Source organism: Chinchilla lanigera, unplaced genomic scaffold (assembly GCF_000276665.1).
Source record: "Chinchilla lanigera isolate Chin_1 unplaced genomic scaffold, ChiLan1.0 scaffold00020, whole genome shotgun sequence".
Taxonomy (NCBI): Eukaryota; Metazoa; Chordata; class Mammalia; order Rodentia; family Chinchillidae; genus Chinchilla; species Chinchilla lanigera.
In genome coordinates, this window is record NW_004955421.1 from 13,995,782 (window position 1) to 14,020,198 (window position 24,417).

Below are 24,417 nucleotides of genomic sequence, written 5' to 3' on the forward strand. Positions count from 1 at the left end.
CCATATAATTTAAATACAGTTCATTTAACAGCAGTATTTATTGTGATTTTCCTTAAGAACTGGATGAGATGATTGAAGACAGGATTCTTATGGTAGTGAAGCTGTAGTTGACGGGAATTTCAACACAAACTGAACAAAGTATATTTTAAAATATACACACATTACTGCAGTTCACCGAAAGTCTACATGTTGATCTGCAGGTGTTATTAAGGAAAATTTTTCTATGTGGGGTGAGAAATTCATACAAATAATTACAATCCCTAGTCATCTTAAACTTACATGTAAGAAATATATGCTAAGTTTTAAAATTTACGTTAATAATTTTTCAAGCATATACCACAAAGCAAGTAAGATGGGTGCTTCTAAAGCTACTTATATTATTACCAGTACCTTTAATAGTCTTGCTAACTTGTACTGTAATTTAGCTTCAAATTCTATTTAAACTTTTCGTAAGTCTCTTGTGAATATCAATTTGAAGAGAACTACCTGGATGTCTTAGGCATGAAGAGCTAAGATAACATTTTTCTATCAGTCTTCCTCTTTGGTTTGTAAACTTTACACGAGGAGAATCTTTCTGTGCCTTACACACTCTGGCCTGGTGCCCAGTCGAAATCCAGTACATGGCAGGGACTCATTAACTGCTGAATGGATAATTGAATGGATGAATAAAACCTAAAGAAGCAGGCCAGCCTGAAGTACTATTATTAATCAAATGTACTTCCTCTTGATTGCACATTGTGAATTCCAAGCACTCACGTCAGCCTTCTGCCATCCTGCTTATAATGTTTGTTTTGTGTACTGATAACCATGCCATTCTGTATGCCAGGCTTTATTCCAATAAAGAGTGTAGGAGATATTTCTGATTAATGTCAAATAACGCAAGGATTCTCAAGCTAAGTACTGTAACTTCCATTAAACACTTAATTTTTGATATCCAAATACTTGTGTTGTTAAAGATATTTTTAAACTAACAGTAATTGGCCTCTTTGAGTAATCAAAGCTGATTTTTCCTCATATGCAACTCAAAAAGAGGTATCTCTTCACTATCATCCTTCTAATGAAACTGATAAGGAAAATTTGCAGGTGGCTTGAAAGGATGAAATGTGTTGATTCCTAAAACAAAATATACTGAGACCTTTCGGTCCAGAGTGTTCAAGAAAGAATCTATAGGACAAAAATTCTGCACTGTGTAACTAAAAATTCAAGTGGTAATTCTGGTTTTCAATATGGATGGACCCAAGCTCTCCAACAACATTATCAAGGAGTACACAGTAAGAACTCAAACTGCGTATCTGCTATACATAGTTCTTGATCATACCTCCCAACACATTTCTAGTCTGCCTCTTCTACAGATTCCTCCATTTCAGCAGATTCAACTTTGTTATTTCAGTTCCCCAGGACAGAAATCTCACAGTCACCCAAGTCTTATCTTTCTCTCATGCCCTATAGCTCATCAGAATCTTCTAACTTTATCAAGAATCTGCCATGTTGTACTGCATCTAGTGCTGGCTCCGACTCCACATGGCCTCCTTCTCTCCCACGGATCAGGCAGTGGCTCCTCACTGTCCTGCCTGTGCAGATTGTGGGCTGCCTTAGACTTAGAATGATTCTGATGACGTCACGTCACTCCTGAGAACTTTCCAGTCACTTTCTATCCACTCCATATGAATTCTAAATCCTTCAGATACCCAACACAGCCGATACAGTTCCAGCTCCAACTCATTTCCTGTCATTTCCCACCTTGCTCACGGCACTCTCACTTCAGGACCCTAACATTTTCTGTCCCCTTTACTAGAAAACTCTTCCTCAAGATATCCTCACCACATTCTCCCCATATCTCTGACATCTGCATCTGAATATAATCTCAGAGCCAGCTGATGCCATATTTTAAATTGCAGCCTTTTATCCCCGCATATTTCCTGCTTCTTTCCCTGCTTTGTTCCTTGTACATGAGACTTAGAGGCACCACACAAACCCTGTCTTCTATCATTTGTTTCACTGCCTGCCTGCCTGGAAGATAGCTTCTTTGGGACAGAGAGTTTGCCTGGTTTGCCCACTCCTCTGTCTGTAGAGCTGGTGCTCCTGTTTATAAGCAGGGCTACTGGATGCCCAGCCTGGTAGGTGTTTGTTGTACAGACAATGACACTCCATCTCCTGTCTGCTCAGGAGTGGCATCATTTTAATACAGTTCCCTTTTAGGACAACAGTGCTGTCACCAGCATCTCAGGACTCCTTTCTGTCATCCAGACACTCTAGGGAAAGAGGGTCCCTTCTTTCTGTTTATTTTGCTCAGAACTAGCTAGACTTTTTATTGGCTCATCGCAAGTAATGTCCATCTGTGAACTACATGCTGTGGCCACGTGTTAGAAAACCCTGGTTGGCCTGACCTGGGTCATATGCCAGCACCCCCAGAATAAGGAGCACCTGTCTTCTTAATGCCTTCATTAATCGTTGTATGTATGCATCCACTTGGGAAAGTAGTGTAATATTAAATGATACAGTTGGTTCTGCACTTGAGGTTTCACTTTTCCAAGCAGAATGCTACTCAAGAAAACCGAAGAAATGTGTCCTCAGTAAATGGAAAGGAAATGTGAGTGATGGACAATAAAAGAATGAGTTTGAATATTTTAGAGGTGTTTGATAAAATGAATATTCCTGCCTCAGACAACATCTGGAAGCTGTAAAGTTTTCATAGACCCATTTTAATTGCATAATCATCCACTCTAAGTTATACCTCAATCTACATAATAATGCAGGATGTACCAAACTGTATCTATAATCTACCTTCTCAACATTTTTGTGTGCCATTTCTTTGTTCCTCTGCTACTAATATGTACCTAATATTTTTCTGTTAAAAGTTGAATTAATCACTTACATTTTAAAAATGAAACCTAATTTGCTGAGTAATGGAGAAGTAGAATCATTGCCATAACTAGATGTTAAAAGAATAATACTAAATAGCAATGAATGGAATGAAAAAGTTGGCCACCCTTCCTCTCAACTATTTACAGAATAAGACTTGCCTTTACAAACCTCTAAACCTGTTCTAGTTTTTGTTCATGATGTTCCTGTTGAGGGAAAATTGAACAGGTGGGTTTCTCTTTCTTTAAGTGCAACTTCTCAAACTAACGATAAAACTATGAGAAAATTTCTTGGTAGGAGACTGAATGGCATGTATTGGCATTCTATGTTTCACTCCCCATATCTTTGTGACTTACTTGTGTCATACAAAAAAAACACACATGTCGAATTTGTGACTCATTAATATGCATTGTTCAGATTTAGGAGTGGTTTTTTTTTTCCCTATCTATGAGCATGAATAAAGTTATTCCTGATTTTGTAAAGTCTGAAGAAAGATGATAGTATAATATTGAATTTCAGCAGAATTCAGTGAATTTCAGCTAATATAGAATCAAGCAAATCCTCAGGCCACACATGGAAATCATCTGAACTTTATAGGTGCTTTGACTCTTTTTTTGAAAAATCTGCCCTACTCTCCTCTAAGTCCTCTAGATCCCTACAAATGTTCTGCTTATACTTGAATTTACACTTGGAGACATTTTCATTATCTAAATAAAAATTTTGCTCAAGGAAATTCGCAGTCATTTAAAACAAAGTCATTCTCCGATGTTATAGTTTGGATTTCAAGGCCAGTCTTCTCCGAGTTTGGGATGATTAAAAAGTTGATTTTTCCTATGTGTTTTAAAACACCAAGTCAGTTTCCTATGATCTGAAACATTTAGTCTATTTATAAGATTTTCAGTGGTTCCAAAATGAATATCTCATTATTAGAGAGAAAGTGACTCTTGGTTATTTGATTTTTGTACAATGCCGTATGTTTAAGCAGCTTAATTAAAAATGTTGATGATCATCTCAAGCAAAGTCCAAGTGCAAAGTGTACTTTTCAGCTATTGTTGATAATATCCACTTAACATGAAAGTCATTTTACTACCATCAGGTGGCCAAGGAAAAGAGTTAAGAAACATACTGTGTTTTGTATAATTAATCACAGCAAGCATATGTTTGCAAAATTTCGTATTTTTAAAGTAAATGCTGGCTTCACCGTCGCCACCATGGAGATATCACCCTTGAAAACTCCAGACAATAATGCCCTTGATGTTAACAGCCTCTATTTTTTATTCTACAAAGGGAAACAAATTTATTACAGAAAATGGGGGGAAAAAGAAAATTGTAAAGAAGAAAATAAAAATCATCCACAATCCTTTCACTCAGAAATACAATATGAATATCATTTGTCTTTCCAAATGTACAGAACTGCAGAAAGTTTCTCATTCATTGGAGATTGTGCTTTGTATTCAGTTACCTGTGTCTCAGAACTGTGTGTGTGTATGTGTGTATATGTGTGTGTGTGTGTGTTTCCATTGTGATAATGCTTCATGATCAATTTAGTCATTTTCGCGTTGGTGGATGTGTCTTATAAAGCCAAATATATCTAATCATAATATTTTCAAAGGGATCTCTTGTTAAGCAGGTGTCTGCATACCTAGCAAAACGTATAAAATAAAATCCATAAATCATATACACAGTGGAGTATGAGGGGTGCTTAAAGAACAATAACAGTTAAACCCTTTTTGGGATAATACGACTTTTGTTTTATAACATTTAAAATTATCTAAGTAATCCTATAGCCGTCAGTTAGCAGTGTGCTATAATCCAGTGCTATTCCTCTTTCCTACTGAATAAGCTATTCTTTTACCTCTTTTTCTCTAGCTTTTTCTCTCTTTTTTGCATACTGCCAACAAGAGCTATCACCTAACAAGAGAAAAAAAATCTGTAGACTGTGAACATCCACAAATAATATGTGAAAAATTTTAAAATGTAGACCAGATACCAATTTAAGTCCCATAAAATTCGGAACTCAGCCTGTTAAATTGTGTCCACACAGCATAGAACACACAACATGAAATTAGAAGTTGCGGAAGATACGCTGCCGCCAATCTCTTCCGTGTTCCCACTTCGTAACTTGTCCTTCATGCATGAGAAAAGTTTGTTGTGTGGCTCTGAAGCTCTGTAGGGTGCTGATCCCTTTGGGCACGTTAGGTAGGTCCAGGCTGCAGATCCCCAAACCTCAGCATCACCAAGCCACACATGTTTCTCTCATCCATACTAAATGCTCGTCCTGAGTGAGATTCCACTTCACTCTAGCGTCCAGACTGAGGAGGCAGTCACTCTCTGGTCTCAAGGCAGACAGGAAAGAGAAAAGCAAACCATGATCCTCAGTGTTTTCTTTTTTGTTTCTTTCAATGGCCACATTAAAACCGCCTGTTTCCTTTTGTCATGTATGTCATTGATTGAAGCCAGTCTGACGAGGAGACCTGGTATCCACAGATGCCAATAAGAAGGGGAAGTGTATCTTCCTGCAAATAGGGCTCTTGAGTCTCAGAGCCAAGCCTAAGGCCTGAGGTAGGCAGAGAAGCCTGGGGAATTAGTGAGAGCCAGTTTGAATCCGCATCACTTGCTGAATCCATATCACAATCCTCTCGCTTGTTGGTACCTCAGCCCCCTTCAGTGGTGCTCATAAGAGCATCTTAGCATTTTTCAATTATAGTAAAGTACATGGAAGGTTAAAAACCATCCTAGCCATTGTTAAATAAATAGTTAAAAAGTGCTGAGTACACTCACCATGTGTGCAACACATCAGTGGTCAGAGCTTCTTCATCCTGCAGAAGTGAAGCTCTGACCATTTAACAATTCCCCGTTTCCCCTCTGTCTGCCTCTGGCCAGCCCCTTTTCTAACTCCATCTCAACAAGTTCACTGCTCTAAATAAAGAAGGTGAGTCATGCAGTAATGTCCTCAAGTTCATCCATATTATATGAATCAGAATTTCCCCGCTTTTTAAGGCTGAATGATATCCCATTATATGTATTTGTTTAATTTGAATTGATTTTCTTCCCTTTCTTTATTTATACTTCTAGTTGAATAGTCAGGTATTCTACTACTAAGCTACATCTCTAGCCATTTTTTTTATTTTAATCTTGAGACAAGATCTTCCTAAATTGCCCATGTGGCCTCAAACTTGTGATCCTCCTGCCTCAGCCTCCCCAGTAGGTGAGATTACAAGTGTGCACCACTATGTCCAGCTTGCAACCACCTTTTGACTACTGGGAATAATGCTTCTGTGAACATAAGTATACAATATCCTTACATAATGTACAGTAGCTCTATGGGTCTAGATGACCCATTACAGAAATGAGCATGATTACAATGCAATGTATTAAGCATTAAATAAATTATATAAAACCATATTCTGTAATGCTTAATACATTATAGATGTCTACCAAGAAATTACTAACAATAATAGAATTTTAAATATGGAAGAAAGCTTGTCTAATCAGAATTTCCCAAATAGCCTTATTCTTATCAGAGATACTAAAAGAGATTATCTTAAGGTGGTCCACGTTTTTGAAATTTTAAAAATTTTACATGGAGCAGTTTGCTCCATTTGTTTTAAAGAATGGCAAAAACATAACTAACATATCAGTCTTATTATCATGTGAATATTATTGTTGAGGATGAGTTTAAAATAGATGTTTACATTTTTTAAAACTCAGGTCAACTTTTTTAAAACAGCGAAAACGACAGAAGTTGTGCATGACTTCCTGGTGCTCAGAGCCACACTGATAGGATTCAGTAACAGCAGTCGGACTCAAAAGCTTTTATATTGTGCTTTCTTTTCTTTTTCCTCCTCTTTTCCTTTAGTCATTTCAAAAGAAAAGTCACTTTTCTTTTTCATCCAACTCGTCTATTTTGGGACTCACACAAGATAAACCCCAACTCGCAATCATTTCTTCTGCAAGGCTACTATTGGGACAGGTGGTTCAGCCCAGATGACTCAAGCTCTGTGTAAGCTCCTAGCACACACCTTTGGTAGGACAAACTGTGCTTGGATACCTTATCTGAGCTGCATCAAATCAAGCCTGTCCTTTTACACTGGCAACAGGGAATTGCAGACTGGGGGACAGTGTTCTAACAACTGTGTGCTTTCTTATTTCTAGGACTGAGCAACCAGAACATGCTTATTAGGATTTTGACACTAAGCCGTTGCCTTTATACAGTATTTTTGTTGTTATCACAGTATTGCAGCTTGGACAATTTTAGCTGACCTAAACGCACAGTTAGTATTAAATCAAAAAAAAAAAAAATTGAAAGCAACAAAGAATAATGCTAAAGAAGAGACAATCAACAGAAGCATCCATAAGGGATGTAATCTTATTTGGTGCTATTAGTCACGTAAATGTATCTATGAGTTCTTCCCATCTGTAAGTCCAGCTGTATGTCCCTCATGGCAAGGAGTCAATGATGTTTAGGAATTTCTCTACTGAGGCAAGCTTATAGATCACTTTCCCATTACAAATTAGGTTAGCCAAATCGCATTCGGCGGTTAAATCCACAAGTACAACGTATTTGAGCACTGTTGGGAGGCAACTGGGGCGCTGTTGACAGAGGAGTCCAATATTTGTTGTTTCAGGATTGACAATAAACTGGGTCACCCTGTTGCATCTGCATAGCTGTTGACAACGCTATCGACCCTTCCCCCACCCGCATGAGTTTCCTGTCTGGAGTTCCTGAGAGGGAATTAAACCAAGAATCCAACTTTCTAAACCTCAGAGAGTTTCATTAGGTCTCTAATGGAATTCTCATTAACTTTTTAGTGCTTTGCCTTATTTTTCTTAAAAATTGATTTACACTCGGAAAGGGAGGACTTTAAAATATAGAAGCTCGGTTGCAATTTTTCATGTGTGTAGCTATTACTTAGCGAGAATAAATCTAAGTAATCCTTGTTTTTGATTGCTTCCCATTTTCCCCATCTCATCATACAAGGCTAGCTTAAAAATCATCCACACTTCATTTCGTGCGACTTTAATCTGCTGTCTGGCGATTTCTCTCAGCCTGCTGTGTCAAAACAAGTTACACCGCCCGCCTCCCTGGGCGCTTCGGCACGTGTCCCTCTAGCGGTGGATGAAGGAATTTACTGCTCTCCAGCACCAAGGACGCCGCAAATGCATGTGAAGCGTCCTAAATAGAGGATGAATATGATAAAATGAACTTTCGCACAATTTAATTGAAATGCCCTATAAAAATAAATTTGGCTACTCTGATTTTCTTCCTAATTGCATGTGCAAACCATGCATTACCAAGAGAGTGATCTACACTCACTAGCCTCCTGTGACAGTCATTTATCTGCTCTGCTGAAAATACTACTCTGTGCTCAAATCAGTTTTAATTTCTCATTTTGCATCTCAAGCTCCCAGCCAGCCTCCGGGAAACGTTGTCTGGAACGCGACGGACACTAAGGTGTTACTTAACTGGGAACAAGTGAGAGCAATGGAGAATGAATCCGAAGTCACAGGATATAAGGTAAGTTGAGTGATTCCCCACTTCGCGAAACTCCCAGGCAGGCGAGGTGGAAACGATGTTTGTAAAATCTTGTTGATATGGTTTCTAGAGTCTGATTGTGACTTAGGTATCAAGATTTCATGCGAAAAGGGTATTTTTCCTAAATATCTCACTTGTGAAATGTAAACTTCCACGAACCAATTCTGCTTATGTGGGAATTTTGGACACAGTTTTTGTACATTGTGTTAATGAGTTTTCTACTTCTGACACTCGTTATAGATTATTTAAGCACAACTGAAAGTACTGGCTCTGATTCCTTGATTAAGCACTTAAGGCGCACACAGCAGGGCCCTGTCCTGCCTCTTCTGCCCCAATACCGAACCCAGCTGAGCTCCTCCATGAAAGATCATTCTTCCCCCCACTTCCTTGATTTGCAGAACCTGATGCTTCTCCTGTGGGCTCACCTGTAATCAAAGACCTACCGACTGAGCAGGGAATACATTTTATATTCTAGTGGGTGCAGAGAAACAAAATAGCTTTACAGTGACAAGAGAAGCTGTTGTGAAGACAATAAAAGCAGGCAACATAAAAACTGTTTTTGTGCGTTTTAGGTTTTCTATAGGACTAGCAGTCAAAACACTGTACAAGTGTTGAGTACAAATAGAACTTCAGCAGAACTTTTGCTGCCTCTGAAGGAAGACTACATTATTGAAGTCAAGGCCACGACAGACGGAGGGGATGGCACCAGTAGCGAACAGATCAGGATTCCGAGAATTACCAGTAAGTTGGTGGAGCTCAGTTGTCCCTTTGCTTCCATCAGGGTTGCTGAGCCCTAGTGGTGAGTCCTCGGCACCCCCTGCCTATTTGCTTCCAGCACACACGGCTTTCAGGCCAAGGCTGAGAAGGTTTTGCAACATCCGTGCGCGATGAGAGCAGAAGGAAAACCTCAGGAGAGGTGCAGAACAGGCAGAAAGATGAGGACTGGAAGAAAAGACATTGCAAAACATTTAGCAGATTTTTATTGATTAGAACTGTTTTCCTCATTCTGAGCTATGCTTAAACTAGCCTTTGGGTAGCCCATGCAAACAGAATTCCAAGCTTTTCTCAAGAGCAACGTTGAACCCAGGCACTAATTTTTAAGATGTTTACTATTCTAGTAGTTCGCCTCTTACACGTTATAAATAAATATTACCATTTCTTTCAATAGAAAAATTAACATATGCCATTTATGTGCATCAACCCACAAGTTACCTGTTTCAGAAAAATCTACTTCTTTCCAAAGAGGTTCATCAAAGGTTTTTTCCTTCAAAATTGAAATGAAACCTATTTTACTATAAAAGTTGCACTGGCAGAGTGAAGGGAAACAGACTTCAGCATATATATTTTATCCGTGATGGTGGTACAGGAACATTTCATCTTCCCTTTTAAACCCCGTGTCTGGAGTCTTAGCACTGCAGAGCTCTTCTTGTCTTCAGTCTCTGTTTTATACTGACGGGAATAACTTCATTTCTTTTTTCCATTTATTAGCTCGGGCTTCCTGTACAATGCAGGGAACAGTTGAAGTGATTGTCTTAAATTTTAGAAAAGAAAATGGCTGACACTGATAACTGACAAGAAAGGGAAATAGGAAAACTTGGAGAAATTTTACCCTCCTGTGAAATCATAGTCTGCCATCCTTAGACAAAACAAAGTTCTAAGAAAATTGGAGCTACTTATCTTGGAACTGAGTTGAGTTCTGCAAGTTACAAGTCTATGCAAATCATTCCACACTGTAAGCACTTGTAAGACTGTATGTACTCATAGAACAAAGCAGGGATAAAAGTATGTTTATTATTAATTTAAGTTTGAAAATAATTAGTACACACTTACTGTTCCCTGAATAACGCAAGGTACAGAGTTCACATGACCAGACCGACAAAGCCATCCTGTTCAGAGTTTGTCTGCTTTTGCAGGGGCAGGCACTATTAGCACTCGGGGCTGCTGAGTCAAGAGCAGCCTTTTCGTCTGACATCTGCTGTCTTGCTGAGTTTGCAGACTGGGAACTGCACAGGGCTGTTTCTGAAAATGGTTTTATTTTATGGATTGCTTTTTAAAAGATGCTATTTTATTTTGTATCATGCGTAATAATTTATCTGCATGAAATAGAAACAAGCAGATTTTCCAACCCCTTGTCCCATGAAGCTTTAATTAAACCATTGAATTACCCCACAGTTGTTTGGGATCAAGTATAATTATTTTTTAAATGATTAAGTTGTTTTTGCAATTTCAATTAAAGTTAAGCAACACTAGATGAACAGAGCTTCTAATGTTTGAGAACACTTAAAACACATCAGTGTTTTTATACTCGACAATAAGCACATGCCTTGTTGATGCATAAAATAAAGACTAACATGATCCCAGCTTAGATTCATGCCATAATATGATTTCTTTTCACTTCTAGGAGAGCCATTGCTTTTATCTTACATCTTTTTTTTATTTCAAAGATAAAAGAACCAAAACATATTAACAAACAAATACACACAAACAAAATAACACCAGAACAATAGAAGCAATGCAGAATTTCAGACAAGGTGATAGGAAATTAACAGTGTTTGTTGTATTACATATTGTTATCTTCAAATTGGTTACTCAGTTAAACAAGTGTAGGCTTAATCTGTTTAGACTGCTCTAACAAAATCATAGACAGGATGTCTTACAACTGAGAAATCCAAGATCAAGGTGCCAGCTAACTCAGTGTCCGTTCTCAAGGGCCCCAGCTCCTAACACCATCACATTGAGGGATTGGATTTTTAACATATGATTTTGGAGGGAACACAAACAGTCTCTATCACCCTGATTGCATATTGGCATGATCTTTATTAATGAGCTTTTTATCATCTTTGACAGATATGGATGCAAGAGGATCCACTTCACCCATCTCGAATGTCCACCCTCTGTCAAGTTACATACCCATGATACTGTTCTTTATTGTAAATGCCCTGTGGTGATGTTTATTCTTTTTTTTTATTATTTGCTGGAATTGGTTACCAAAAAAGTGCTTTCATGAAATAGTGATTGTGCATGTTTTTTTTCAACTCTGTTTCTAACTTTCTACTTCGTTATAGGTAATATATGAATAAAATAAAAAACAGTTAATCCTTTTAGAGGAATCTGAAATGCCTTAATATTTACTTGATAAGCCAAAGGAATTTGCATATTACATACTGCAGACTTTTGATATAAATGTTCTTAAACTATGAGTTTATGACAAAGACACACATGCCACATAGCCACACACACACACTTGTTTTAACATTGAAATGCTCTTCATTTAATCCAAATGCTCCTTTCCCAGTATCATAACATTATTTACAAGACTTAAGATAATTTTAAAATGGTGATTTAAATCCCCAAGGGTAAAAAGATACATTTAAACAATTATCCTGTTAGAAGGGGAGGGCATGTGTTGCTGGAAAATGCTTTTTTGGGAGCGTAGGAGGGTATGGTTTCGCTAGTGTGGTACTAAATTATTGTGAGAATTTAGATATCCCTTTGCTATCTGTACCTCTCAGTCATTCATCCAGAAAGTGCAGTGATAATAATACACATCTGATCTGCCTGTGCCCCATGAATTAGTTGTTAAAAGTTAAAGAAGGAAATGTGAAAGTGCTTGGTCACTCCAGATGCCATGTCCCTGTGCAAAGTGTTGCATGGATTTCCTTAAGCATATAAGATCGGTGAAGACCAGCTCCATCCCACATTCCAAACAGTCCTCTCTGCTTCATTCGTTAATGGAGAACTGAAGTGAACATGTTTTGTCCTTTTTCATATTTTACAACATAATTTTAAAAAGACTTATTTTCTTCACACCTAAGAATAAGCTTTCAGGCTTTAATAAAACCCAGTTGAGAAAATGAGGAGTGATCTAAATCTCAACCCAAATATTAAAAAAAATTCACACAGTTCTTTATTTCTGATTTTTTTATTCCATTAAAGGATCTTCTCTTCTTTGGATGGTGGAGATGGCTTTTTTAATGAAATCCTACTGTCTGTCTCGCGACTCAGGCAAGCTTTTAAGTGTCTGAGTTAAACTTGTCATAGAACATGATGATGATGCTGACTTTTATATGTATGATTCAGTCTTTCAATATGTCGTTTTCAGAGGATGATTGAAGACTTACTAGCAATAAGTAAAGAGTATACAAAAATTGGCAGATAGAGTGTTAGACATTCACAATCAATTTTTTTACCTCTTTCCTACCAATTTCACATTTCCCAGGAACTTGTTTATGTTTTCAAAGCTAGCCAAACTTGAAACCAACAGTTCAACTCTAAGGAAAGATTAAAAATTAGCAAAAGTTTGATGTCTCCATAAAGTACCACTTTTACATTTAGAGATTCTGTTCAAGATAAAGTCATGATATTCACAAAAAAAAATAACTGTCTCATAAGGTCTGTATATACTGTATATAAATAGAAAAAATCTGAATGACCAGTAGATTTCATATGACCATTGTTATTTCTAGTGAAAAAGTGGGGAAACACTTTATCTAATACTTGTATTTTATGCTACATGTAACGGAGCTGTACCTTTTTATTAACTAGTAATTCCTATAATATGTTCCTACATTTCATTTTCAAGATGATTACTTTCTGGTTTCATGTTATTTCTAGCAATATATCTCCATGAGATACAGAAATTTTTTCATATTGAAAAGCATACAATTTATCTTTAAATTTCTGTGTGTGTATCCTATGGTTATCTGTATGTATTATTTTCTATTCTAATAAAATTTATAACAATCAAACGCTCTTGCATTATTAATTTAGCATTGGTCAAAGGAAAACATCTACAGGAAAAATAGGAGACATATAATAGTCATACTGAAGCTATCATTTCTTGTATCTTTTGGTCTTCTAAGAAGCTATTTTAGAATTATTTTCAGACCCCACTGGCTCAATGAAGTCAACAATTTGAGAGAATGACCACTATGTAAAAGACAGTCTATCTCTGAGGGGGAGAGGAATTCATCTTAGAGAATTATGATATCCAATTGATTCTGATTTTACTTGGTTTCAAGTGGATACACATTTAACATCTTTTCCTCTCAAAGTATATTCATTTTATTACCTCCTTCATAGACTTTCTCCTTGGTATGAGTTTAGAGATTTACTTTTAATGATCTTTGTGGTATAACATATCCTAGATGTTTGAAAATTATACTAGAGAAATATTCATTTTTTAAATACTAAGGAAGTTTAAATGTTATCATTGGTGTAAGGCAAATGAAAGCTAAATATTTAAGTATTGTTCCTCATTGGAATTAGATTTGTGTAGAGGAAGAGAACTAAGTGGGGAAAGTACATGGAGGAATTGTTGTGGGTAGGGGAGAAAGTTGTATTATTTTCAATCGAAGGCAGTTGTGATGGATGCATTAGTAAACCCTAGTGAGGGTGAAAGACCTGGAGACTACCCAAAAACAGGTTATGTCACCAAACAGCCCTAATGGTCAAGACCGATAGAAATGGCAGAAATGGGTCCGCTCTGCGTCCCTCTTCATCCTAACAGCACCTTCACCAGTTGGGTCAGGTGATCTTGCTCAAGTTCCATTAGTCCTCTAAGCGTCAGTTCCCCTTTAGGCGGGCAAAACAGGGAGCACAGAAGTAATCCTTATGGGGCTGTAAGATCTTCCATGAATACATGAAGGGGTACATGTGAACAGAAGTTATCAGTTCTGCCCATTCAAGGGCCAGGAGCTTGTAAGTAAAATGCGTGTGAGTCTTGGAGCCATGCTCTGCCCATCACTCTTCTAATCAACAGGAAATAACACTGGAAGACAGAAGATATCCTTCTTAAGGTGGTTTTACTTTAATATTCATACAGCTGTCCTTCAATTTCATTTTACTAATTTTACTATTGATATAGGAGAAAATATAACTCACAGCGGGCTAGATGTCGGATGCACCAAGCTTGTGCCCCCTAAAATTGAAGAATGAATTTTAAGGAACAGAGGTTAAGAGTAGGAAAGACTTATTGAGAGATAGCTCCTGAGAGATAGGAGAGGACCCAAATGTACGGTGTCACCAAGGTAATTTTTCTGTGAATATTTTACAGAGCAAAATCACATGACAGGGGTACAAAATCACAAGGTAAGTACAAAGTGGGTAAAACTAATCAACCAATAAGGTTACAAGTATAGCTGCTTAGCTAATGTTGATGCAGTAGGAGAGTAGGTCCCATACTAAGAGTACATGGGTAGAACAATGGCATTTTTGGGAAGGCATAGGTCCAGATGCTGTGGTCACTTACCTGGGTGGCTGATGTCTGGATTTAGTAGGCTGAGTGGTACCAAACAATATAATCACAAATGTCATTCATCCCTTAGGGAAGTATGCAAGTCTAACCATTATGATTTTAATCTTGAGGCCTCGTTTTCAGATGCATTTCCAGGCACAGTTTTGATGTCTGATCTTCTGGTTGCTTCCCTGCAGAGCTTAGCCCTGTCTGACTGCCAATTACTTTCTAGCTAATTTAGCTGTGTATAATACTATGACTCCAAGAATTCCTAGAAAATGAGGTAGAGCAATTCTGGGATCAGATTACTTTTTCATGGAAAGATAGGATTTATGATTTTAAATAGCATGTTTACTCTCTATATGCCAAACTCATTTAAATCTTGACTTTTGCTAAATTATCTCCTCTAATTCAATAGTTAGGTTTTAGTAAGCCCATTTTACAGACGAGGGAGCAGGCATAGGGAGATTAAATAAACTGCACAAGGTCATTCTATTAAAGGTATAGTAAAATGAGATCCAAGGCAGTTGTTTGGCTGCAAGCCTAAACTCTAAGCATGATTAGATTTTTGAAGTCCTTGAAATCAGAGCCATCAGATTTAGAGATTCTGAATAAGTATCTCCAGTATGAACTTATAATGTAGTTTGTTCTGCCTCTGTTATTGATCATAATTGAAATTAGGGAACCTTAATTAATTTTCATTTAAAATTTTTAATTATTTTAAATTTTTGCTTTTATTAGTATATATTTGTAGCACATCATAATTCCATTCATTGTGAGGAGTTAACAGAAAAACTATTTTAAGGTGGCTTGTGTTTATTTTTAATAATTTCACCATTTTGAATGGAAACCAAGCAGTATAATTCAGTAAGATAAAGAAAATGCAAAATAATTAGGGTTTCATAAATAGTTTTTTAATTAAAATCCCCCTTCCCACTACTCTTAGAACACCAACTTATTTATTTAAAATTAATCTTAATTTGGTTCTTTTTTTGAAGGTATTTTACTGTTTAGAAGTGAAAATTGCACTGATTCATTGCAATTTGGATTTATGTTAATAAATATTGTAGGTGAAAGCAACCCACAACAGCAATTAGGAAATCAGCAATTAGTAAATTATGCCATTCTTTTAAGAGAAAACATATAAAACCTTTGGAATATAGTTCATTTAAATTATTAGGTTTTTCTGCTGTTTTTATTTAAAGTCCATGCCCTAATTTAACATATCTCCCTTAATATGTAGGCAATAATTAACTTGAACTTTCATGGAGAATTAATCTTGGATAAAAGACTTAACTGTGAACAGAAATCATGCTTCTGTTACTTGTCTTCGTTTTCATTCCTTCCTCCTACTTTGGACACTGAAATTTACTTAAAGTCTGATAGTTCTACCTTGATCACTAATACTGTGGGAAAGAGAGAGCATTAGATCCTGTAAAATTAGATATTGCCTTTGAAAATTCAGAATAAAACAGATATGTGATTAGGTTGATGAGTGAATAGGTTCACTTTGGCATCAGACTGTTGAAAAACCCTGTGAAGAATACAAATCTGATGTAAATTGCGTGCCTAACCAGCTAATGAGAATGTGCAAGTCCACTTCAGCAGCATCTCCAAACCATCCTGGGAAGAATGGCCCTGCCTGAGGTGCAACATAAGGATTATGCAGCAAAAGTTTCTTTACTTCATTCTTACTGTCTGGCCTAGTCCCCTCATCTTACAGGGCTTCTCTGCATGCACTCAATACCTACTTGTTGGATTAAACCAATAAATTCTCATCATTTGCTCTAACTCTCTTCTATCCAATTTGTTTCATTTTTCTCTTGTGTGATGCCTCTAGAGTTTATAAATTATGATCATCAGGACAATATGAGATACTATAAAATATTTTTAAAAGAATTATGAACAGTAGACCATTTGTATGGAGAAAGTTAATAAATTTGCAAAGAAGACAGTACTGCCAAGTGGTTAGGAATATTTGTTTCCAAACATAGATCTGGTTGGAGTCCTATGTCCCCAAATAACTGTAGGGAAGCAGATTATTCCCTTGAAAAGAAAGAATCTTCAAACAAAGAATCTTCATCTCTGAAATAGCACCCATGGAAGAATCTGTCTGATAGGATTGTCATAGAAGTTACCTGGGCTAAATACAGGAGACTTTATCTTAGTTTGGTTAAGGAGTTCTTGACAGCATTATCTAGTAAGCCAACAATATGATTAGGCTTTAAATCCTGGGTCATTCTGTAAGAGTCAATCAGTAAATACCCAACATAACAGTGTCTAGCTCAAAGGATGATTCATTCATTCATCAAGAGTTTCAGAAGTAACACTGCAGGACGGAGATATAAGACAAGATGACTCCTCTCAGGGACCTTACCTCCTAGTGATAAAGCAAAGAAAAAGACTAGAAAAAATACAAGGAGAGAAGCTGTCTCAGAATATGTGCTTAAATGATTGGGAGGCTTAAGATCGTGTTTATAGAGCTTTCATCACAATTTTGGGCCCATGCAGAAAGCTTGGCTCCTACTGGCTGCAGTCCCCCATCTCTCAGAATAGCATCCAGATGGCCAGCATCCCATCCTGTCTCCAGGATGAAGGACAGCAACATTATTCAGAAGGATGCCCCTCAGAAAGATGTTAAATCAGAAACTAGGAGCTTTGAGAGTGCTTGTTTTTAAGTAAACAAAAACCTATGTATAAATTGAGGTCTTCCCCGTGAATGATAGTAATTGAGCTAAAACAAGAGTTTCTTGATCTGAGAGGGGTGGGTGAGGCCTCAGAGTAGTTCTGGACATTAGTCTGAAAAGCTTCGGGTGATGAGGAATTTTCAAGTCTTAACACAGAGGAGTTAGGCTGAGAAAAAATGATTGTGTCTTCTGAAATCATATGAGGAACACCAAATAGAGGCCTGCCTTGGGAATAGGGTCCTGCTTTTGTGTTTTACTTGGAGCATGTACCTTCCAACTGCCAGAACCAGTACCCACGAGTGACAGTAGGTCCTAAGGGGACTGGCATCTCCAAAACAGATCTCTCTAGCTGCTGCTACTGCATGAAAAACAGACATTTACTCCCATAAATTAAATGCACTTGCATCTACACAAACCTCTTGGAGAAGAGAAAGCCAGTCTTGCTTTCTAATTTCCTTCTTCCATAAGAGAAGACACTAAAATTGGAGAATGAATCTGGGGGAGGGGGGAGAGTTGTGTCCTTCCACACCTGGGAAGAGTTTCATTGTAGTGTAATGAATCTTAGGAAGGAAAGGAATAATGAATGTGGGTCAATATATGTGACTTCTAAACAAAATACAAAGCTGAGAATAAGTTCTAAGTATATTTTCCAATATGATTTATATTTCACTCATTTCAGTTGACGTTCACCTTTCACAGAAGTCATTCAAAGACAGTTCTCTTTAAAACAATGCATCCCTGTGTTTCCACAAGAGATCTGGTAAGTCATGCAGAGAGAATCTTATTTCCAGCTCCTGGGCTGTTTTAAGGAAAGCTAGCAGACACAGGTGTTGAGCGTAGCGGCCGTGCCCCGCTAGTCTGCAGACACCAGAACTTAGAATGCTTCCAAGAAACCCAAAGGGGCTTCCCACAGATGGAACCTGCCCGAGGGAAGATTCTTCCAAATCTGCGCAACAGGTTGGTAGGAAAGAAATTACGCAGAGCTGTGAGCACCGCAATCCACTCGGTAGTTACACATAAGTTGTATTTTGAACGTGATGGTAGGAGAGAGTGGGAAATTATTAAGATTCTGCGCTTTAGAATCAGCCATCCAGCAAGTCCTGGATCTGTCACTCAGTTGCTTAGTGCTTTTCGAGTAAGTTAACCTCTTTAAATTTCTTTCTTTCTTTTTGTAATAGAAATGTCTTTTATTTAGAATGTTTTGGACACCAATGCACAGATGAAATGATTTGGTTTTTGAAACCTAGGAGAAACAGGTGCTCTCTGGAAACAGGTGAGGATAGATTTAAAACTTGGTTGTTCATTTATTGATTGATGTAAACTGACAAAATTTATATGTATTAGTGAAGTACTATGCAATATTTCCATAGACACATATCACATACGGAGATCTGGATGAACACAGTTATCCCCTCAGAACTTTATCATTTCTTTTTTTTTTTTTTTTTTTTTTTTTTTTGTTTTTCTCCGGTACCAGGAACCGAACTCACGACCTTGCGCTTGCCAGGCAGGCGCTTTGCCGCTGAGCTAAATCCCCAGCCCCTTATTTCTTTATGGTGAAAAGACCCTTTCTTGTATCTTTTTGAAATGTATATCTGTATTCAAACTACTGTACAATAGCAGACAGACTTTCTCCTCACTGTAATTTAGTACCACGTGATCAAGATATCCTCATTCTTCTCTGTACTTCCACCCATCCCCCACTGTCTAGGAAGAAAGCATTTTGCTCTCAACTTCTGTAAAATCAACTTTTCTAGATTCTGTGCACTCAACCTCTGTTAAATCAACTTTTCTAGATTCTGCAAATTAGTGAGATCATGCAGTACTTGTCTCTACATACCTGGGCCATTTCACTGAGCATGTTCTCCAAGTTTATCCATGTTATCAAAAGTCACAAGATTTCATTCCTTTTTCTGGCTGAATAATATTCCACTGTGAATATATACCATGTTTTCTTTATTCATTCATCAGTCGCTGGACACTTAGATTGTTTCCATTTATCAGCTATCCTGAATAGTATTACAGTGAACATGGGGTGTACCCAAATCTTTGATTTAATGATTTTATTTCCTTTAATTATTGGATATTTCTATTTTTAATTTTCAGGAACATGATACAGTTTTCCATACAGTTTTATTAATTTACATTCCTACAAACAATATATACATATTCCCTCCTCTCCATATCGTGTCTAGGATTTGTTTTCTTTTTTTTGTTTGTTTGGTTTTTTTTTTTTGGTTTTTGTTCGGTACCGGGAACTGAACTCACGACCTTGCACTTGCCAGGCAGGTGCTTTGCCGCTGAGCTAAATCCCCAGCCCCAAGGATTTGTTTTCTTTTGTCCTTTTGATAATGACTATTCTGACTAGAGAAGGTTATATCTCATTACTGTTTAGATTTTTATTTCCCTAATGGTTAGCAACATTGAGTACTTTTCCATATACCTTTTGGGCACTTATTTGTCTTCTTTTGAGAAAGATCTATTTATGTCTATTACCTCTTTTTGTATCAAGTTATTTATATTTTTGCTATTTAGTTTTTAGAATTCCTCATATATTCTTACTAATTCCCAGTCAGATCTTATTATTTCCTCTGTTGGGGAAAACTTCTTAATTTGATGTATTCCCAGTTGACTGTTTTTGCTTTTGTTTCTGTGCTTTAGGGATCTTGCTCCTCCTGCAAAGTCACTGCCTATTCCAAAGTGGTGAAATTAAATGTTTTATCTATGTTTTCTTCCAATAGTTTTACACTTTCAGATCTGTCACTTACTTTCTAGTTGATTTCTTTAACTGTGAGAGATCAGGATCTAATTTCATTCTTCTGCATTTCCAATTTTCCCCATACTATTTGGAGAAGGTTGTTCTTTCACCCATGTGTATTCTTATCACTTTTAGTGAAAGTCAATTGACTGTAGATGTATATGTTTGCTTCAAGGCTCTCTCTTCCAAGTGTGTGTCTGCACTTAATGCTGTCTATTTCCTATAGATTTGTAGTGTTCTGAAGCCAGGTAGTAAATGCCTTTTGTTACATTCTTTTTGTTTGAAATGGCTTTGTCTATTTGGGATTGTTTGTGGTTGCATATAAAATTCTAACTTTCCTTTCACACAGATAGCACGAAAATGAGAAGTTCTGGTGATAATAAGAATTTTATTTTATTATCACTTTATTATGTGATAATAAAAAATAATGCAAGGACTTGGGATGTATTTTCATGCAAGGCCTTGGGTTCAACACCCTAATAACAATAATAATAATAATAATAATACCCATTTTTGTTTTTTTCCAGTACCAGGAATCGAACTCATGACCTTGCAGTTGCCAGGCAAGCGCTGTGCCACTGAGCTAAATCCCCAGCCCCTAATAATAATAACAATGACAATACATATAGCAGTTGAAGAGGTAATTTTTCTGTATCCCTATATCCCAATATTTGATTTTTACTTCTCTCCAAAATATTGCAAGAATGAGAAAGTTGGTGCTAGTATCATAATACTCAAAATATTCTCTGCATTTTATTCCATATTTGACTTTATTTTTCTTTAAGCTCATGTACAGACCTGTTTGATACTCAAATGGAAAACTGGCAGGGCAAATACCCTATTGGAAGCCCCAGCTTTTTCAGAAGTTCAGGAAGGAGATCAACAAGGAAAAACTGTCGACTTTCCTTATTGTTCATGAAAGTTTCCCCTAATGGTCATATGTAAATAATTTTAGGGTCACAAGTCTCTGTGTAGCCAACTCCAATTCTCTTCCTTAAAAATAAATGATATTTTTAAAAGAAAAACAATCTCAAGACAACATTAAACCATTTTCTTCTTCACCTCTAATAATATACTCAGACCCTGTGTTTGATGGTCCTAAGCCTCTGTATGTACACAGAGAGTAGACATGACCCTCGGCTACTTCACATTTCCATGAGTAAAATGTGAATGACATTTTTTTTACAACATCTGGCTCATTTATGAGGTACTTTTGAGAGACTTAGCCAGACTAACATGAAAATGGAGTTTGATCTTGACATTGTGATTTTAAGAAGAAAAGTTCCTTAATTAAATAGATCAATCTGGATATTTTTCTTTTTCATGAAAAAAACTTCAGCTCACTTCTCACTTTCAAAACAGTTAGTCATTTTCCTACCAGCAGAAAAATCTGAGAAAGCTTTCCAGCCATTAAATTAACTGTCTAGGGATAGAAAGTCTTTGAAGTTTTCTCCAACAGTGTCTTCTACTAATTTTTTTTCTTGTTTAAATTTTATTTTGTCTTTGACAAAGAATAATTATATATACTTAGGAAGGCAGTGTGGTTTTATGATATATGTACACAACATTGAAAGCAGGAAAATTAACATATCTATCACTTACCTACTTATTACTTTGTGATAAGAACATTTAAAATCTATTCTTTAAGCAATTTTGAAACACTATATGCAGTACATTATTACCTCTTTTTTTGTTGTTGTTTTTGTTTTGTTTGTTTTTCTTCTGGTACCAGGAATCGAACTTACGACCTTGCACTTGCCAGGCAGGCACTTTACCACTAAGCTAAATCCCCAGCCCCTACTACCAACTATAGTTGCCATAAGGTACAAGAGATCATCAAAACTGATTCCTCTTGTCTCCTGGAACACCATGCCCTCTGACTGATATCTCCCTGTTTCGTAGTAATTTCTTGAGAGTCCAAGTATCTTTAGGGCCCAGAAAGACCCTTTGCAGTTATGCTTGCAATGTACACCTGATGTTAGTGTCACAGAGGTTTAGAAATCCTGGCCTGTCCTACAACTTCCTCTATTAGAACATCACAGGTTATGCTGCAGATTTTGCTGCCATACTAGAGACTGGAATGTACATGAAAATGCCTTCTACTGAGAATTACTTTAAAGAAAGGTGAAAAAGAACAGTGAGAAGATTTCAGAGCTGTTGAAGAAAGAGAAATGAGGGCTTGGGATATAGCTCAGTGGCATAAGCACCTGCCTGGCAAGCCTGAGATCATGAGTTTGATTCCTGGTACCAAAAAAAAAAAGAGAACTGAGACCCTCCTCAGTCATTCGGAAGCATAGGTTCTCAGATATGTCAAGGAACTTAAAAATTTTCAGTTGGAAAATCAGATATAGTATTCATTTTTATAGTATACAAATGAATGATAGATAACTGTGATAGGCACAAATATTTTTAATAAGAAAAAAATGAATAAAGTTGAGACTTTATGATTAAAGGCTATGAATTCATGAACATAATTAAAACATTGCCTTTTAGATTCGAGAGTTGAAAAACTTGTATTATGTTCATCAAAATATGTGCCAAGAGATGATATGCATAAGAGAGGGATATTCACTGCATTCCCTTCTGTGAGAGAAAAAATGTTGAGAACAATCTGAATATCCTTCAGAAGAAAAAAGATGAAATAAGACATTGTGTTTATGCGTGCACTAGTGTACACTATTGTAGCTAAAACAAATGTGCAAGTAAAGTATATTCATCACAGTTTACTAAAGGAAAATATATTTCATTTGTCTGAAAACCTTAAATGATACTTTTGTAGGCATGCACTCATTAGAAAATTCTAGAAAGAAATCTGTTAAAGTAGTAACACATAATCACTTTGGGTTGCGTTGGCAGTGCTGGGGTTAGGCGCTGTAGGATAAGTCATCGTTAGCCTTATCTGTATTGTTTCCATTCAACATTCCCCTCAGTTAAAACACATTACATACAGTATTTGCTTAGGCATATATGAAGAAAAATGGTGCAGTAGTGTTGTAAAATCATTCTGAGCATGCAAACCTCTTAGATGTACCATAAAGCATCTTATTTGTCTCACTACCCTTTAAATATATTTTGTGATGCTAATGATTTGTATATCCATCAATATAATTTCTAGCAAGTCCAGTGACATATGTAGTCACTTTCATGGATTTTTTTTAAGAGTTCCTATTAACAATTATCCTTTCAAGCTCAAATTAATCCTAACAAGTCGATATAAAATTTCTCCTGTCTCTCACCTCAGGTCTGTTGCAGTGTGTTAATATCCATGAGAGGGGTGGACATCTTTCTCTTTCCTTCATGTGAGATTTCTTTGTATCCACGGTGTAACTTACACTAGTTTCTCTTCAGGAAAAGGTCAGGAGATTGAACAGGATTTAGTATATCGCTATCCATGGGCTGTTAGTTTCTTCAGTTTCTGATAATGGTGGATTACAGATGACTACAAATTTGGGGCACTTCCCAGGAGGATATGAGGCCTACTTCCTTCCTCCTCCATTAGAAATGGCCAGTAACCGGGGCTGGGGATTTAGCTCAGCGGCAAAAGCGCCTGCTTGGCAAGCGCAAGGCCATGAGTTCGGTTCCCGGTACCGGAGAAAAACCCCCAAAAAAAAAAAAAAAAAAAAAAAAAAGAAATGGCCAGTAACTGCTTTGACCAATAAACATGAGTAAACTGGTGCTCAGGTGTGTTCTGAGTCCAGACTTTCAGAGAACTGGCACCTTCCACGTTCATTTCTTAGAACTCTGCACTGTCAGCCTAGAACCCTGATTACCTTTAAAGCCACTGTGCTGGGAGAATCCCAAAGTCAAGAATTGCTGGAGAGTCATTTTCATATGCCATTTTGAAGGCCTGCTTTCATGAGTTCTTTGGGACACTTTCTTCCCACTTACCACTGTCCTAGATAACTTTATTAAATACCGTGCCAAAAGAGCTTTGGGATCCCTGGATCTTCACTACAAGGTGTTTTTAATCTTTGCCTCCAGATTTTTTGTTTGTTTGTTTTTTGTGGCTGAGCTTAGTTGATTCCTCTGGGTACATTTTGGAATAGGATTGAGAGATCACATTTCTCTCACATGGTCTACATCTTATATTTCTTCTTTAAGAAATATGGAAAGTCTTTCCCGTGTCTGTGTGTTACACCCATATGTTTATATTTCCAATAAGGTTAACTTGCAACGATTCTTTAAATTAGACTTGTCGGTGCTGGGGATTTAGCTCAGTGGCAAAGCGCCTGCCTGGCAAGCGCAAGGTCATGAGTTCAATTCCTGGTACCGGAAGAAAACCAAAAAAAATAAAAAATAAAAAAAATAAATAAAGTAGACTTGTCTGTGTAAAAATATC

At 37.0% G+C, this 24,417-nt stretch overlaps 1 protein-coding gene across 1 annotated transcript in view; it reads left to right on the forward strand.

Annotated features, from left to right (window-relative positions):
• Cntn3 (contactin 3 (plasmacytoma associated)) overlaps positions 1-12,765 on the forward strand; it is a 319,768-nt gene extending 307,003 nt beyond the window's left edge. Inside the window, exons 21-23 of the mRNA XM_005383763.2 lie at positions 8,268-8,380; positions 8,971-9,139; positions 11,246-12,765. Of these exons, the coding sequence (XP_005383820.1) occupies positions 8,268-8,380; positions 8,971-9,139; positions 11,246-11,346 (383 nt within the window). The 3' untranslated portion in view covers positions 11,347-12,765. The remainder of the gene's footprint in view (positions 1-8,267; positions 8,381-8,970; positions 9,140-11,245) is intronic.
• Positions 12,766-24,417: the final 11,652 nt, after the last annotated feature.